This window comes from Drosophila miranda, chromosome XR, assembly GCF_003369915.1.
Source record: "Drosophila miranda strain MSH22 chromosome XR, D.miranda_PacBio2.1, whole genome shotgun sequence".
NCBI classification, from domain to species: domain Eukaryota; kingdom Metazoa; phylum Arthropoda; class Insecta; order Diptera; family Drosophilidae; genus Drosophila; species Drosophila miranda.
This window is the reverse complement of record NC_046674.1, coordinates 12,593,713-12,610,662: the sequence shown is the minus strand read 5'-3', so window position 1 is coordinate 12,610,662 and position 16,950 is coordinate 12,593,713. Positions and strand designations below refer to the sequence as shown.

At 48.8% G+C, this 16,950-nt stretch overlaps 7 protein-coding genes across 12 annotated transcripts; 3 read left to right on the top strand and 4 right to left on the bottom strand.

Moving 5' to 3' along the window:
- Positions 1 to 76: 76 nt before the first annotated feature.
- On the top strand, positions 77 to 705 carry LOC108152314 (ADP-ribose glycohydrolase OARD1). The gene is made up of 3 exons (XM_017281547.2): positions 77 to 224; positions 284 to 458; positions 525 to 705. The coding sequence occupies exons 1-3, from the start codon at positions 103 to 105 to the stop codon at positions 681 to 683; spliced, it is 456 nt and encodes a 151-aa protein (XP_017137036.1). The 5' UTR covers positions 77 to 102; the 3' UTR covers positions 684 to 705.
- LOC108152313 (ADP-ribose glycohydrolase OARD1) lies at positions 612 to 4,803 on the bottom strand. 2 transcript variants are annotated; one of them, XM_033386318.1, is made up of 3 exons: positions 4,714 to 4,803; positions 940 to 1,280; positions 612 to 874 (listed from the first exon to the last, which is right to left on the bottom strand). In XM_033386318.1, exons 2-3 carry the CDS (start codon positions 1,240 to 1,242, stop codon positions 719 to 721), a joined length of 459 nt encoding a protein of 152 aa, XP_033242209.1. In that variant the 5' UTR covers positions 1,243 to 1,280; positions 4,714 to 4,803; the 3' UTR covers positions 612 to 718. The 2 variants fall into 2 exon arrangements, with proteins under 2 accessions (XP_033242209.1, XP_017137035.1); XM_017281546.1 differs by having other exon boundaries at positions 4,719 to 4,802.
- LOC108152312 lies at positions 1,417 to 4,808 on the bottom strand. Of its 2 annotated transcripts, none has more exons than XM_017281544.2 (6): positions 4,719 to 4,808; positions 3,058 to 3,160; positions 2,638 to 2,968; positions 2,330 to 2,488; positions 1,964 to 2,266; positions 1,417 to 1,897 (listed from the first exon to the last, which is right to left on the bottom strand). In XM_017281544.2, the coding sequence occupies exons 3-6, from the start codon at positions 2,941 to 2,943 to the stop codon at positions 1,631 to 1,633; spliced, it is 1,035 nt and encodes a 344-aa protein (XP_017137033.1). In that variant the 5' UTR covers positions 2,944 to 2,968; positions 3,058 to 3,160; positions 4,719 to 4,808; the 3' UTR covers positions 1,417 to 1,630. The 2 variants fall into 2 exon arrangements, with proteins under 2 accessions (XP_017137033.1, XP_033242208.1); XM_033386317.1 differs by having other exon boundaries at positions 3,058 to 3,155.
- A 304-nt stretch (positions 4,809 to 5,112) lies between these two features.
- LOC108152311 (uncharacterized oxidoreductase YjmC) lies at positions 5,113 to 8,774 on the top strand. The gene is made up of 3 exons (XM_017281543.2): positions 5,113 to 5,337; positions 7,380 to 8,341; positions 8,409 to 8,774. Exons 1-3 carry the CDS (start codon positions 5,136 to 5,138, stop codon positions 8,565 to 8,567), a joined length of 1,323 nt encoding a protein of 440 aa, XP_017137032.1. The 5' UTR covers positions 5,113 to 5,135; the 3' UTR covers positions 8,568 to 8,774.
- Positions 8,775 to 8,797: 23 nt separating this feature from the next.
- LOC108152310 lies at positions 8,798 to 10,717 on the bottom strand. Its single transcript, XM_017281542.2, has 3 exons — positions 10,400 to 10,717; positions 9,461 to 10,336; positions 8,798 to 9,397 (listed from the first exon to the last, which is right to left on the bottom strand). Exons 1-3 carry the CDS (start codon positions 10,592 to 10,594, stop codon positions 8,867 to 8,869), a joined length of 1,602 nt encoding a protein of 533 aa, XP_017137031.1. The 5' UTR covers positions 10,595 to 10,717; the 3' UTR covers positions 8,798 to 8,866.
- Positions 10,718 to 10,870: 153 nt separating this feature from the next.
- Positions 10,871 to 16,204, top strand: LOC108152307. Of its 4 annotated transcripts, XM_017281535.2 has the most exons (10): positions 10,871 to 11,390; positions 12,634 to 12,742; positions 12,813 to 12,974; positions 13,034 to 13,209; positions 13,387 to 13,734; positions 13,875 to 14,113; positions 14,181 to 14,403; positions 14,687 to 15,280; positions 15,551 to 15,685; positions 15,746 to 16,204. In XM_017281535.2, the coding sequence occupies exons 1-10, from the start codon at positions 11,317 to 11,319 to the stop codon at positions 15,951 to 15,953; spliced, it is 2,268 nt and encodes a 755-aa protein (XP_017137024.1). In that variant the 5' UTR covers positions 10,871 to 11,316; the 3' UTR covers positions 15,954 to 16,204. The 4 variants fall into 4 exon arrangements, with proteins under 4 accessions (XP_017137024.1, XP_017137025.1, XP_017137027.1 ...); XM_017281536.2 differs by lacking the exon at positions 13,387 to 13,734 and having other exon boundaries at positions 10,872 to 11,390; XM_017281538.2 differs by lacking the exon at positions 14,687 to 15,280 and having other exon boundaries at positions 10,873 to 11,390.
- Positions 16,134 to 16,926, bottom strand: LOC108152315 (multifunctional methyltransferase subunit TRM112-like protein). The gene is made up of 3 exons (XM_017281548.2): positions 16,723 to 16,926; positions 16,558 to 16,659; positions 16,134 to 16,480 (listed from the first exon to the last, which is right to left on the bottom strand). The coding sequence occupies exons 1-3, from the start codon at positions 16,798 to 16,800 to the stop codon at positions 16,286 to 16,288; spliced, it is 375 nt and encodes a 124-aa protein (XP_017137037.1). The 5' UTR covers positions 16,801 to 16,926; the 3' UTR covers positions 16,134 to 16,285.
- Between the last annotated feature and the right edge of the window lie 24 nt (positions 16,927 to 16,950).

Sequence of the window (16,950 nt, the reverse complement as noted above, 5' to 3'; positions counted from 1 at the left end):
GCCATTCGCTGCGAAGCGGCAACACGTATTTGCGCGCAATTGAAACTAAGTTTTTTGTATGCAGCCACGGGCTGTTTGGAATTTTGGATTAATTTGGTAGAAATGTCAGGTTTTACTTATAAAGAAGTGAATGGGGACTTATTCAGCGTTAAGGCCGACTATTCCATGTGCCATTGCGTAGCCGCCGACTTGCGTATGGGCAAAGGGATCGCCATCAAGTTTCGGTATGTCCTACATTTTGCTTCGCAGAACACAAAATTAACCATTTTATGCAACTCTTCAGCACCAAATTTGGCCAGCTACTGACTTTGCAGAGGCAGAATGTCCAGCCTGGCGGTGTGGCCATCCTAAAGGATAAGGAGCGTTTCGTCTACAATCTCGTTACCAAGCAAACGAGCTGGGGCAAGCCCACCTATCAGCTTCTCCACAGCTCCTTGACCGCCATGCGGCAGCATATGGTGAGTGGAAACTATGCTCTAATCTCTTCCCCAATTTGTTCACCCACACCATGCCCCCTCTCTCAGATTGCCCACAATGTCCACAAGCTGGCTATGCCCCGCATTGGGTGCGGCCTGGACGGACTCTCTTGGAATAAAGTGAAAGAAATGGTCTGCGAGATTTTCCAATCGGATGCTATTGAACTAGTTGTATACAATTATGTACCAGGCGCAGCCAAAGAGTAAACGGGATCATGTTGAAAACGTAGTAAGTGAACTTCTTATTGGCTTGGCGGGGGCACAAAGTTGTAGACCACAATCTCCAGCGGCTCCTGCCCGAACACGTACTCCAGCACGCCGCTCACCTTCTCCCATTCCAAGCCATCAATGCCGCACCCGATGCGCGGTATGGCCAGCTGCTTTACGTTGTTCTTGCGCTGCGCGAAGGGATTCCAGATTCATTAGCACAGAATAGATCAAAAAGTTAGTGTAAGGCACTTACCATGTGTTCGCGCATCTGCTCCAGAGAGGACTGCAGGGACTCGTATGTGGGTTTTCCCCAGCTTTGTGGCTTCGTCACCAGATAGTAAATATAGCGCTCATTGTCCTTGAGCACAGCCACATCACCGCTGGCCGCCTTCTGGGCACGCAGCTCATCGACCTTGCCGTAGACCTCCTTGAATTTCACAGCTATGCCCGCGCCCATGGCCAAATCAGCGCCCACGCAATGGGCCAGCGAGTGCGTCTTGGGAGCCGAGAAAAGGTCCCCATCGATCTCGCTGATTTGGTAGCCTTGTCCTGCCATGCCGACCACAAAAGCGCGACGAAATGCTTGACGTAGCTCTAAAAGTTTAGGACAATACATTTTTGTGTGTCGATAATTACGGATTTGATTGTTATGAATGTGACAGTACAGTAGAGCATACTAGTGTGGGATTTTTGAATAGTCATGGCCTACTACTGTATAGCTAAACTTCGGTTTTTGGTTATGTGCCAGCTTGGGCCGCAATATATTTATTAATTTACAATATAAATACCCACAGAATATGCATTTCCAGGTGCAAAAAAAACATCTTAGGTGATAAAGAATTTAGGTATCAACTACATAGATAAGCAGCGGTGCATTTGGTGCTACAAGTCCCCATGCAAACCATTTCGAGTACATATATACAATTCCGATTGGATTCGGCCCCTCAGAATGGGGTCTTCTCCCGGTGGAGCGATTGACGCGATGCGCTGACCGAACGCGGTATCTGTATGGTCTTCATATGATGACAAGTGGGACAGACAATGTTCATGCTGGCCTTAACCATCTGGGGCGGAGTGTAGAAGAAGGCAATGATGTCCACTTTGTCGTCGGCGAAGACCAGCTCCAGCAGGCTGCGGACACGCAGCCAGTCCAGACGATCGATGCCACACCCCAGGCGGGGAATGGCCAACTTTGTGACGCTGTTCTCCCTCTGAAATGAAGAATTTTCGAATGAGGATCAAGTTTCGGTCTTGCAGAGTCGGCCCGAGTTTTATACCATGTGTTCGCGCATGGCCAGCAGCGCGTAGTAGAGGGCCGTGTAGGTGCACTTCTCGTGGCTGCGCTCCTTGGTCACCAGGTTGTAGATGAACCGTCCGCCCTGCTCCAGCACTGCCACATTACCCGTGTGCTTGTTTTGCCTCTTCAGCTCATCCGTCTGGCCGAACTTGCAGCGGAACTGCAAGTTGATACCCGCACACATGGCAAAGTCTGCACTGACAGAGTGGACCAGCGCGAAGTTTTCCGGCGCACTGAACAGGTTGCCCTTGGCCTCGGTAATCTGACACTTGGGTGCAGCCAGCTGGGAACGGAATCGATTAACGAATTGCTCCAACTCTAACTCCAACACCAATGAATGTCTCACCTCCTTGGACATGTCCTCATGCTCGCAGATCAAAATCTCGATGGGATACTCGCCGTGGGCAAAGGTCTGCTGCATCAGGCGCTTCACTTGCTTCCAGTCGAGGCCATCGTTACCGCAGCAGATGCGGGGCATCGCCACTTTGGTGATTTCATGATTGCGCTGTGGATCGAACGGCGGCATAAATATTTCATTGTACAAATAAATTAACTGTAAATTGATGGGAAAGCGCGCTTTCGGACAGCGACGACTTGAAGATGCTCTATGGGGAAAGAGAAAGCCCCCACATCGTTCATTCTCATTCCACTCACCATATGTTCTCGCATACAAATCAATGCCGCCTGAACGTCCTCATATGTGGAGGCATCGTAGATGCTCGTCTTGGTCACCAAATAGTAGACGAATCGTGCATTGTGCTCCAGCACGGCACAGTTGCCCCGCGCCACCCGCCTCTGACGCAGCTCCTCCACATCCCCATATATGAGGCTGAACTGCCAGGCGAGGGACCCGCGCAGCGCCGAGAACGATGACTCAACGGCATGGGCCAGTGCATAGCTCTGCGGTGCTTGGAATATGTCCAGCTTCGACTCGACGATCTTCACATTCGCTGTGGCCATTTTGCTGTGGCAGCCACTGTGTCAGCTGCAATTAAACGGAAATTATATTTGATTGTTGCTGTCGATTTTCGGCTTCGGCGCTTGTTCAATGCCAAAAATGAGTTTTGTACTTACGTGCACGCAGCAGAAACGCAGAAACTTTCGCGACGAGGTCGAAATATTCACGATGGAAACTTTTTTTGGCTTTGCAATTTGTTTGTTTTGTCTGCGAACTGCACTGGGAACACGAACACGCCAACAGGAAACGGAGAGTCGAGTCGAGGCGGCACCAAACACCGAACACCAAACACCACAGACCAGGGAAACAGAAAACAAGGCAATTAGCAAGCGCGTCTCGCGTTCGATTCTTATGAGAATATGTGGGTTCCCAAAAAAAGAGTTAACGGGTAGTTTCGGATGGATGCTTGTCTATTTGGGCGATGTTCGACCGTTTTACCCACTACCACTCCATTCCATTCCCTTCCCGAGCGATTGTTTGTTAGTGATTATTAATCAAGAGAGACCCGCTATGGTCTGGCACGGCCGGCGTTCTGCAGTGGAATGCGCTGCGCTGCGACTGCGAAAGTGCCGCCGAGCGAAAGCCCCATCAGGTTCTCCGTTGCTGATGATGATGATGGGGCTGGCTGTGATGATGACATGTCTCTGCTGAGTGTGTGCTTGTGTTTGCTTTTATCGCTTTGATGGCTGTTTTGTTTAGTTACTGTGTGTTGTGGTTGTGTTAGGTTAGCCCTAAGGGCGACAGGTTGGCTCGAAATCGTCCAAAATTGTCAAAGTTGCTGTAACGCAAATAATCAGCAGTCATTCTGCCAATTATGAACATGTGCAGGCATGATAACCACAACAGCGATACGGGGTTCTCCGGTGTGGTATAGATTAATGGGTTTAGAACGCGGTGATGTGATGCGTGGGCTCGGGCGCTGTCAAAGGTAATCTGTGGCCTGTGTGCTAATAGGGGCAGTCAACCGAACGTACCGTCAGCCCCGACTGGCCGACGATATTTGTTTGCATAAATAAATATAAATATGACTTAAATTATTCGTTAATTGTAAGGCAGGTGAAATGAAATATACTCTGGATATACACACTCAGGTGTAGTGCATACAAATCACCATATTTAGTAACTAACTATATTCTAAAACAAACGAAAAGGCAGAGCAGCAGCAGCAGCAGCAATGACAGTAAGAAGTTTTCAAATTTAAAAGTGACGCGCTTCAATTGCGTGGGTGTGTGTCTTCGCTAAGTCGCTTCGTCGCTACAGCTTTTGAACAGCTTTCGGCACAAACAACAACACACAAAAACAAAAACAACAAGTTGTTGGGGAAAAAGCCATTGTTTATGCTTTTATATGATTGAATTTAGCAATTTATCACTTAAACATCACTATTAACTGTAAGGTTTTTCGATTTTTGTAGCTTGGAGTGGTCCAAAAGCTAGAATATTTTGTGCTTTCTACTACTACGCATGTCACGCGGGTGCTCCGAGTCGTTTTGTTTTATTTAAATTTCCATTTCTATCAACAAGAGAACGATGAGGGGCACGTTGTGGAAAAGCGATAGCCACAGAGATTCGGATTCAGTTCATGGCAGTTCAGATTGGCGCTTCGTACGACGACGACGACGACCACGACGAGGAGGAGCTGTAGTTTTGCTGGGATTTGGCGTGTAAATTGATTGGCACTCTGCTGCTGCCGTTGCTGTTGCTGTTGCTTCTCCGTTTTTAGTGCAAATTACGTAAATTTGTGTCTTAATATTGTTGTCAATGTTTAAATACTTTACGTAGTAATTGTGTAGTTAGTTGAGGACTTGTGCGGCGTGCTAGAAACATTCGCGAGTCGCGTTTTGGGCAATTATTCCAGACAAAATCTCCCAAAAGTCTCACGCGGAGAGAGAGCAAAAGATAAAACGTTCTGAATCACTCGGAGAATAAATAAAAAGTGCAAGCAGCGCACGACCGACAGCGACTTTGACACAGACGCCGACCACGACAGCGACAGCGACAGCGACAGCGACGTCAGCTGTTTCCCTCCCGTCCCCTTCCGCCATTGGGGCTGGCTGCTCTTGGGGCCTTACGTATTACGTAGTAGTAGTTATCTCCAACTAGTTTTTCCGTTTTCGCTCTCTTCTGTTCTGTTTTGGTTGCCGTTCGTGTGCCTTGTTTTTGCCTGTGTGCTTTTTGTTGCCTTATTTGTTGCAATGACTTCGTTGACATTGTTCTGCTTTCTGCGTCGTTCTGCGGTCACTGGCGACGCCGCATACGCCTACGCCTACGCCAGTGCTGCCAATCGGCGGTGCGTTCAAACGCTTCAAAGGCGCCCCTCTTGTAGGCGGCATGCAACAACAGCAGCGGCAGTGGCAGCAGCAGCCAAAGCCCCAAATTCGAATGCAAATTCTGGCGGTAAGTTTGAACTTTAATTATGCAAATTACGCGTGCAATTGTTGATTTATTATGAATCCATCATCTACATGCATACAATAGATAGATAGATACAAATATCTTTCTATCTTTTCCCCTTTCCAACTGTGGGTGGGTTGGCAACACTGATCATTTTTTCAAAATTTGTTGCGTTCTCTCATCGTTTTTCGCCAATTCTCTCATAATGCCTCCCACTCGTCATTTTTAACGACTATATGTACGAATTTATAATTAAAATAAACTTTTGTTGCTTGACTGTTTTTTTTTCTAATGAGCCACAGCCCCAAAAAAACACACACACACGTCACACATCACTTATTACACACAGCAAGTGGCTGTTGTATAAGAAGAAAAAGGGGGCTGGCGTCTAATAACCCGAAAAAAATAAACATTTTGGAATCCGAATCGATGCGATGACATCGCTGGGTCTTCCACGAGCTATTAATCGCCTTTTGATTGCCTCATTGAAAGCGCATTAGGCACTTCAGTTGTTCCTCCGATATCTGAAACTGGTTCGCGTTCAATTGCCGTTTAGTCAATATTATAACACCCTCGTATCCAGTGCGGATCGATCAAATATATCCATTACTCAGAAAGGTGTTAATGGGCGGACCGATGCGAGCATAAAACTTGTTTACTTGCCCAATAATTTATTGTTTATTAATCGCCAGCCCACTCGTCCACCCCAGATTGATTAGAGCCGAGACCTCCAGAGCCCTCGAAATATATTTTGGACTAGGTTAAGCTGATAAGATAAGGAGGGCGGCGGACAGAGAGAGTCCGCCGCCGATAGAATGCCTCACAGTTTGGCTAAATATTCAAAAATTAGCAGATCTACAGCTGGCTATTTATATTTCGCCATTCAAGAAACAAGCCAAGTCGTGTTTAAGCCATTAAGCTTGAGCTGGAAACATCAAAACCTTCTAGAACTACTGTAGGTGGAAGTTCAGGGAATGTGTGGGATATCTCTGATGATCTCCGATAAGATAAAGCCAGTAGAGCCATCAGCAAATCAATTCAAATTGAGTGTGTGCTTAGTGGGGCTTACGTGCACATGTTGTACCCATCATCCATCACATTCGCTTTTATTGTGTAAGGTCAACGTTATTACATTCATTGGGGCGGCACTGGGCGGGTACTGGGCGGCAAACAAACCTACGAGAATGGCAATGAACTCTTATTTGAGTGCCCAAGAGTCCCACTTTCATCGCTGCCAACACTCGCTTTCAATTAATTTCTATCAGAATGTTGATTTCAAGAATACAGAAATACAGAAATAATTTCCATGAGTTAAGTTCAAGGTCATTACCAAGCAACCACTGCGCCAAGACGACGTACTACGTCCAGCCCACACACGCAACAAGAAAAAACGACAACAAAAAAAGAACAAAAAAAAAACAAAACCCCTGTAGTGCTCGCATACAAATAATAAATAAGCAGCGGATTGAATAAATACTATAGTATATGTATACGTATATGTGAGGAGGTTAGTGATATATGTACATATGTATGGATGTATAGACTTGCGAGCCCCCTATAGATGAAAACAGAGAAGCAAAAACTTGTTACACACGTTCGAGAGAATTGAGAGTCGCAATCTCTACATACGATATCTTTCCTCCTGGTGTGCCATGTGCCAGGTAGAAACTGAGATATTATATTAAAACCAATGCAAACATTATGCTGATAAGCATTTATAATACTCGCAGTCGTCTATCTCGTTCCCGTTCACTTCGAGTCTGCGGAATTTCGGGTTTGCCAAAAGCGAAAACAAGAACCGACCCGCTCTTGTGCGGCCACCCCTGCTGTTTCCAACCGCCTAGGCCCTATCGTATCCCCCTCTGTATGAGTGAGAGATTGTCAGAACAATTAGACGACTGCTTATGTCGCCTCGCCTCGCCTCAGCCCATTTCACTTCCAGTCGCGTATACGCCGCGTATCTGAGCACACACGTTCCGCTCTCCCACCGCCACGAAAGATACCAAATTCTAACGCAGCCCGTCCCAATCTAAATTCTATCACAGACTTTGCTCCGCTGCTCAGAGGTTCTACCAGAAACATGGCGTCTTCTGCTCCCAAACTGGTGGCTGTTGCCGAGTCCCGGCGCTTCATGATCGACTGCTTCAAGGCGGTGAAGGTACCCCAGGCCCATGCCGAGGCCCAAGCCGATCTCCTTGTGGCGGCCGATCATCGGGGCCACTTCAGCCACGGCATGAATCGCCTGGAGATGTACATCAACGATCTGGCCATCAACTCCACGGACGGTGGTGCAGAGCCGAAGGTTCTGAAGGAGACTCCGGCCACCGCCTGGGTGGATGGACTCAATGGTCTGGGCGCTGTGGTGGGCAACTACTGCATGGACCTGGCCATCAAGAAGGCCAAAACTGTGGGCGTTGGCTGGGTTTGTGCCAAGGGATCGAACCACTACGGCATGGCCGGCTGGTATGCCATCCGAGCCATGGAGCAGGGTCTCGTCGGAATGTCCATGACGAACACGTCGCCGCTGATGGCCCCCACACGGGCCAAGGAGGCTGCCCTGGGCACCAATCCCCTCTCCCTGGGCGCACCCGCCACGAATGGTGACAAGTTTCTGCTGGACATGGCGACCACAGCCGTTGCTGTGGGCAAGATTGAGATCCAGCGCCGCAAGGGTGCCGCTCTGCCCGATGGCTGGGCACAGGATCCCAATGGCAACATCACTAACGATGCCGAATTGGGTTTCAGCACCGGCTGCCTAATGCCCTTGGGTGGATCGGAGTTGACCTCTGGCTACAAGGGATTCGGTCTGGGTGCCATGGTGGACATCCTTTCCGGCGTCATGTCTGGTGCCCATTACTCCACCCAGGTGCGTAAGTGGACGCACGCTGGAGCCGATTCGGCGGCAGATCTTGGCCAGGTCTTCATTGCCGTTGATCCCAACTGTTTCGCCCCCAACTTCGAGGAGCGCATGACCGATTTCAATGCCCGCCTTAGGGGCGTAGAGCCGGTAAGGACCTCCGACTTTATAGCCATCATAGCCTGTCGATGATCTGTACTTTGCTCTATCTTTGCAGACTGATCCCAGCAAGCCGGTTCTCCTGGCTGGTGACAAGGAGAGCCAGAATATGGCGTCCGTTGACGCTGCCGGTGGCATCCAGTATCTGGAGAATCAGCTGAAGACCTGCGCCTCCTTGGCGGAAAAGTTGAACATCAAGCCCCTGGCCTTTAACTAGAGACCAGCCCATGCCACATGTGTGTGTGTGTCGTTCATTGCCATATGCTGGAGGAGCTTCTGCATTTTGCCTGACCAGAGCACAGCGTTATTTAGTGCCTAAGTTTTGACCACATATCCGATCCGTTGGTGTTCTATGCAACAGTTTGTTTTGCACATTTGCTTTTGCAATATACATACATACATACATATGTATACGTACATAATACATTATGATATTAATTACGAGTAATAGAGAATAGAATACAGCGTTTATTCGTGTGGTTGTGTGTTTATAGTTGAAGGAAATTCGGTGTGCGATTAATGTTTCTCTATCACTTGGTGCAGTATTTTCTCCGCATCCCACTTGGCCTCTTTGTGGGCCATCTTGGACTTGCAGAGAATGCGCGACTTGTACTCCTTGCATTTGGTCTGGAACAGATGCGGCGCCACTGGCAGATTGTCGCACGTCTTAATCTTCACGGCCGATCGGAGCTCTTCGGGATCTTCGGTGACGCTCATAGTCTTGATGAAATTTAAATAGCCTTCGTTCTGCTCGGTCAGACGATGTTTCTCCTCAAGCAAGAGAAGGTTTTGGGCCTCGACCATGGCCTGACGACGCCAAAAGTTCCTCAGCATTTTATTCTGTTCTACCAGCTCCGCCTCGGTTATATCCACATGGGCTTTCATATTCAATGTTTTCAGAATGAACTGCTCATCGACAGCCCCCAGATCCGTCTCATCGACAATCTCACCGCCCAAGATGACTTTTTCCGACTCGGTTTGCAGCTTCCGGCAGGTGATCGACAGAGCCAGCAGCAGTTCGCCACTCTTCACGTGCTTTTCCAGTTGCTGTGGCAGGACTATCTCAATTAAGACTGGTTCGGATCGAATCAAACTGAAAAGAGAAATTACCTTTATTATGTCGTAGCACTCGCCCGTTAGTATTCGCAGCTTCTCATGGGTGATCACGCGATCCATTTCCTGATTCTGCTCGATCTTCTTGCGCACACGCGTAAAGTACTGGAACTCCAGGCGAAGATCATTGAGAGTCGAGTTGTTTTCCGACTCGATTCGCAGCATTTCTTTGTTCAGATCGGACATGGCGTTAATGTTCTTTAATTCCTCATAGTTGAGTTTGCGCGACTCATCCATGAAGGCCGCCTGGCGCTCGGTTAGCCAACGGATCTTCTCGTACTTGTGGGCATCCAGCTCGGTGCTCCGAAGCGACTCCACAAAATCGTTTAGCTGCTGCTGCATATCGGTCATCCGGAGCACGACCTGATCGCGTATGCGGAACCGATTCTCGATCTCTGTATTGACACGATCGTCACGCTGCTCCAAGAAGATCTGGTAGTCCTCCTTGAGCTGGTCGCGCGTGGTTATGTTCGTGGCATGTATAATGTTCTCGCTGTTCTCGTGCATAAAGTCCACCTCCTCTGTGCGGCGCTGGACCTCATCGTAGTATTCCCTGAGCATTATCTCTGCCTCTTGATCGTACATGTTCCTTATCCCATCTATCATGCCGTGGAAGCAGTCTCTAACGTGATCAATTAGCTCCACCGTCTTGCTGAAGCAGTGCATATGGCGATCCTGTGTCTGGGTCATGTCCTCGATCAACATCTTGATGTGATCGTTCTTGCTTTCAATATTTCTTTCGGCCTTGTTGCCCCAATTCACGATCTCCTCACGGAGTTCCATGATCTTGATCTCTTTGCACATCTCGTGCCACTCCTCGTTGCCTCTCTTCTCCATACGCTTGCCCATTTCCAGTTCGCGGCTCAGGGCATCCTACTCGAGGGCGGAACCCATTAGACCTGCGAACAGCTTGGCGGCAACTATACCAGTACTCACGCGCATAATCAGCTTCTTGTCGGCCATCTGCTCTTGTCGCTTGGCCTCCTTCCTGGCAGCCTTCTTCTCGGCTTTCGTTGGCTTGTGAGGCCCCTCAGGCGCCTTATCCAATTCATCCTGCATTTCCTGCAGATAGTTCTCTGTGAGTCGAGTCATCCGTATTTCGGGTTCCACTGAACCCGTTGGCGCGGACATTTTGGTGTATTACTATTTTAATCACTAATCACAAATGAGAAATACGACTATACAAAATATTGGTTTTTTGTTGCTGACAGTTGAAATTTACTCTGTGTTTGTGACCGTATACGAAACCAGTCAAGATTGTTTACGTTGAAGGTTATGGCAAAGCTTTCTAGAACGTGAGCAAAATGCCGTTACATGTGCCAGGCGATTTCCAACACTGATTCGAGTATGTGGTGGAGCCCAAAAGCTCTCTCCGCGCAGCATCTGGAAACTTCAGTGCGACGCAACCGTGATTTTTCACAGTTAACGGTGAAAGCTTGAATCGTGAGGTTGTTGGCGCGCGCATGCTACACGGACTAGAACGAGGAGCAATACCCACCCACCCACCTCGCCACTGAAGGCACGCTATCCTGTGTTATTTTTTTTTTCCCGGCTCCGCCTTGTAAACAAAAATAACTTTGCTTGTGCGGTGGTGACGGCCGTGGTGGTGGTGTATCAACCCCCAATGGGCACAACGGCAACAAAGGCAACTACAAGGCTCGAGTGGCAAGGGCAATACAGACAGCCAGCCAAGTTTTTCGGGGTTGCAGACAGTTGGCAAACAAGCTGTGAATTCGACTTTAAAAGCCCATAAATATTGAGCAAAAAATACTCGTAAAACCGCAATAGCATTCGTATCTGTATCTGTATCTGTGTCTAAGCATCTATCGCGTGGACGTTTCTGTGCATTCAAAATGAGCGATGCAGGCGGCTATCAGAAGCTGCCCCCCGGCTGGGACTGCAAATACGACCAGACAACGGGAAATTGGTAAGCTTCGAGTGCATTCTACATACATACATATGAGTATAATTTGTCAATGTACATACATATACATATGTATACGACTATGTACCAGCGATGCATGTCATTCCAAACGTCATAAATATTTATGCCTGCATTAAAAAGACTGAAAAAGTAAGATAAATCTGTTTGTGAGTGGAGAAATGTTGTTGTGTTGGTGCGCGCTTTTCCTTGCGTGCCACTAGACGACTGTACCCAGTTTCCCAGCGGGAAATTTAATGGCCTTTCGCTAGGCAACCGTGGGGGGGGCACTTTCGAAGGATATAAAGACTGTAACTGTTGGTTGGAGGGACTCTAAAGTGTCAAGTGGTATGGGGATGCTTCCAGAATGTTATGTTTTACGATATACGGTGTACGATAATGTATTGTTAAGGAGTGCATTGACTGAGAAGAAGTGCTTTTAAAGCAGTATTTCAGTATGATGTACATTAAAGCCCTTTAACACTGAAACATGGAGCTGTTCTGGCACTTTGGAGACATTTTTCCTTTAGAACAACTTCTTGTTTACTTGTCGAAAGTCCTTAAGTGTCAAACACATCTCTTCACGGATACTTGGGGCTACTCAGAGACCCCAATTGGCCTCATTTTTGCATAGCTGCATAAATTGTGTCACTTCCGCATCGTCAGATGCCCACGGGGTGCCTGTGCCTGTGCCGGAGCCGATGCTGGGTCCGCTGCCTTCTTTGGCGGGCCTTGTGCAATTAAGCAACAAGCCCAAAGACTGACTGTCATATACGTTAATTCAAGTGGCCACTCAGCCAGAGACGACTCCTCGTCTTCTATCCCCATCCCGCACACACACGCACACAGAGCTGCAATCAGAGGCAAGATTGCCTGTCAAATGTGACGACAACGATGAGGATGACGACTGGGCGTCTTTTGGGCGCCTTTTGGCAGCTACTTAGCACGTGCCGGTCTTTAGGAGGAGTCGGAGCTTTACCCTTTGCCCTTTCACCTGTCCACTCCCAAAAGTGCCATCAACTTGTGGATTAAATCCACCACCAGCGAAGCGCCACCGGCTGGCGGCAGAAATCAACCCTTCCATGGCCTGCATCATCGGGAAGCTTTCGACTGTCCCTGGCTGAGGTTGTGGCTGTGGCTGTTGGGAGGGGTCGTTCGATGGCCTTTGATTTGCACTTTGCACTTTTGGCGGAAACTTTCTGTGCGGCGGCCTGTTGCAAGCTCATCTGCCATATGATTGTCGTTGCAGCTATTACATAAACTATCTGACAAAGGCCATGCAGCTGGAGGACCCGCGCGGACGCAGTTACAAGCAGCTGCAGAACGAGCGCTGTTCCACCGAGTCGATAGCCTTGCAGGTGAGTTGTGTACAGTTCGTACAGTAAAGTGCAGTTTATTGATTTTCACCCAAAACACTCGCATTTCCAGCAAATGGTCAGTACGGCACAGACCTCGCACAACAGCTCGCCGTATCACGTCTATCCCAGTAACAGTTTGACGGCTGTCAGGGCCTTTCAGGAGCGCGAGCAGTCCACGCTGCACAATATATCGACGAGTCCGCTGCTGTCGGCCTCCTCCAAGGGACATTTGGTAAGTGACCATGGGATTGCCGCAGTATTCGCCCAATCACAGCTTCCTTTGCTTGCCAGGAAATGTCCTCGCCCCTGCCCTTTCAACGGACCCGCCTGGGTGGTAACATGTCCAGGCGTTCCACCATTCAGGAGACCTCGTTCACCACCCAAACCGAAACGGATGGCGTGGTGGCCAAGATCCAGAACATGTTCCCCACAGCCGGCGAGAACCACATTCGCCTGCTGCTGAAGCGGTAAGACCTCCCATCCGAGCCCCTCCCCGCGCTTTCATGCTAATCCTCCGTAACCACACTAATCTCTCCGTACTTACATCTCTGTCTTCTCTCACGCTGCCGCTTCCTGCACCCACCTAACCCCACGCATACGAATCGCCTCCATTATTCTTCCACGCTTACTAACCCACACTGCAGCTACTACAATCGCGAGGCCGTCGTCATTAGCGCATTGCAGGTGGAGAAGCATCCGGTTACGATGCCCGGGCCCTTTGTGACGCCACCCGCACAGCGGCATCTGTTCCACAGCAATTCCGCTTTCTATATGACACCACCGGCGCGTCGCCTGGACATCGCGGCTAGTCGGGGCACCTCCCGCACGGCCAGTCCCCTGCCAGGCGGCCGTTTTGGTAGTCTCATGAGCATGCAAAGCGGTGGCCACTTGGCTCAAGTCCTTCCCCCAGGTGCTGTGCCGCCGGCTTTGCATGGATCCCCGCAGTGGCGGAGCTCGCCCAAACCGCACTCGTCGCCCAAAATGAAATTAAGGTGCGCCCGAAAAAGCGTCCAAAGCGGTGGGAGATGGATGAGTCTCCATCTCTGACTGCGCTAGAGTTCCGTTTAGCTAGAAGTTGTTTTAAAAGTGCACATGACCTCTTAAACTAATCCCCTCCCTCGCTGTCCCTTAGATACATGAAGAACATATTTCCCAAGGCGGATGAAATGCTGCTCCTGGACATCCTGGCCAATGCGGACAACAATGTGCAGTTTGCCTCGGAGAAACTGATTTCTTTGGGCTACACGAAGCGGGATATGCAGCAGCCGCACAAGCCCAACAATCGTCCCCCGGAGCAGCCAGGCGGAGATCTGGCCACACAGCACATTCCACTGCGCCCCAAGGAGTACTCCGACGAGGAGAAGGCCAACAGTGAGTGGCGATCACACATTTTATTGGTGTTCAGTCATTTCATTTCTTTCATTTCTATGCTATCCAGTGCAAACGCTGCTGAAAGAGAAGTACCCACAGATTGCCGAGCGCATCATTCTGATGGCCTTGGAGTCGGTGAACTATGCCGAGGATCGGGCCACACAGATACTGCAGATTGTCCAGGACGAGGACGAGCAACGAGACCAAAAGCATGCCGCTGTGCTACCCAAGCAGCTGGATCTGGGGAAGGTCATAGGAGGCGAGCATGTTGATGGTCATGCCACAGACAGGTAGCTTTTCTAGATGGTCACCCGATGGACATCGTCCCGCCCTGCTTTCCCACCCCACCCCACCCCAGAACACCCCACCCACCTCTCTTTCTCTCTTTGCCCTGCTGCTTTATCCGTTTGTTAATCGATTGCCTATTTTCTCTGTGAACTTTTGTTGCTGCCTTTGACAAAAACCAAAAATCTGAAACCGAAACTGAATCCCCCGAAATCGAACACACACACTTTTCGCTTGCTTTGCGCGCTGCCACGTCTGCCACCAAACAAACGCCATGCCATCATCCAGCATTCTCACGGTGGTGGTGGAGAGAGCACCCACAACCGTCTGTGCACCGAAGCCACCACACAAGCGCCACATTTTGCCATCCATCAATGTCACAACACCGTCAACGGCCACCACACAGATCATCCTAGATCACCGCCAGTATACGCCCACAATGGAGGGGTACAAGGTGGTCAAGGCGGTGGAGGAACAGGAAGAGGAAGAGGAGGCCACGAAGCCCCCAGCCAAGACACTGTCATCCATTTCCAGTGCATCCTCATCGCATTCATATGTCTCACCCGCACTGTCACCCACATTGCAGCCCTGCTACGAACGCCTCACCACCAAGAGCATCCTGGCCCGCGGAGGCTGCGGTAGCTTCAATCCAACAACAAACACCAACAGTTACAATAATCTGAACAGTAGCAATAGCAAGAACTACAACATCAGCGGCTACCTGCATGGCAATTCTCACTGCAATAGCAATGCTAGCTCCTATTCCTCCTATTCAACATCAATGACGTCATCATCGCTGGCATCGGCCAACACCAACTCCAACTCCTCATCCATAGCGAAGGCAATTGAAAGTCGCTCGCGCACCAAAACCGATTCACTGAAGTATGCGTATGCCCATTACCATTACCGTTACCGTTTCGCAATTTAAAAAAAACCGATGCGCATGCGTTGTTTTTTGAACTTTTGAATGGAACTCCACTCGCATGCGACGTAGGGAGGCTCCAACTCCAGCTAATCTTAATTTTTTTCATTCGTTTACTTTGGTTTCTCTAGTTTCTTGATGAATGTGTAATCCTAATGTACTATTCTCTGGAATTATCATTATTATTTGCTGTCAAATGGCTTTAAAGAAGGTTTCCCTCTCCCCAACAGACATCGACAGCAATCCACGACCTTTGGAAACTCCCATAACTCGGATTCCTCAGAGTTTCAATCCATAATCGAACGCATGGCCACCCTGGGAGCCAATTCGCAGCTCACCAAAGGAGCAGATGAAAACCTACTATTGTAAGTGCCCCCAAGGCATACATTGATATATAGTCCATTCTCATGGGTTTCTTCTCTCAGAGCTGACTACGTCACCTGGAATGGTCCCAATACAACGCTCATCCACAAGCAGCCCACCCAAGGACCCGATGCCAGTCTGTTGAGCGAACGCACCTACAAGACAACCGGCAGGAACACGCAATTGTGCAAGGGAGCCAAGGCGGGTCTGGCCAAGGGCAGCATTTATGCCCAGGGAAGCAATAAAAGTCCCAACATCAAATGCAACTAGACCGGCGGACCGGACAGTCTCCAAGTCTCCTCTAGAGTGTCAAAAAGCAGGGAGAAGACATATAATCAATAGCAATGCACAACACCCTCCAGAAACTCAGACTAATCTTTTGTATGTGTCGTGAAAAATTTTCGCTCTACTTGTTCCCCCTATGTATACCCACACCAAACACATTCCATCCAAGCTCCACTTTTTTTTTTAGTATAAAACTATTGATACTCTGAAATTAAATTGATATTAAAAAAAGAAAACTAGCAAACTATCTTATTCATATGCTATGCCTAACTGGTTAGGTTTATGATACAGAAAAGCAGAAATGGGCGGACTTGGACTTAGACTTCGTCTTCATTGAGGAGCATGTTGGGGATTCCGTCGGTGATGGGGAAGATTCGCCCCGTCTCAGGGCACTCCAACTGGCCCTCCAGCACGTCGATTTCGAAGAGAAGATGGTGCAGCTTCTGCAGAAGCTGTTCGTTGTCGACTATACTCTCTGGCTGTACAGCGGGTATGTCTTCAGCAAGTTCCGCCTGAGGGAAAATTTTGACAATGAAAACTATACGCATACATATGTATGTATATACGCAATGCCACATTTCGCACTTACCACCTGTGCGGCTCCATAGACAGCAGACCAGTCCAGCTTGGGCAGAAGGCGCTCCACAAATGTGGGGTTAAATTCAGTCTCCACTAATTCCTTTTTGCTAATCTATATACAAAACCATAATTCCATGAAACAATCAATACAAGGCCACAAGATTCCAGCACTTACCGTCAGTTTCAGGGGAAAGCCAACTTTTACGCCCTTAATGGCCATCGATGTAAGGAAATTGTATGTGCTGAGTTTCATTTTAGAGCTGCGAATCGTCGAATTTCTCGTTTAGAATGAAATTTATTGTATTTTCAAAAAGATATAAAGCGGCACGCGCACGTTTTGCTGCTTCTTGGCTCTTTCGACATTCACTGGGAAGCGCAGACACAACAGCTGTTTGTTTGTCGT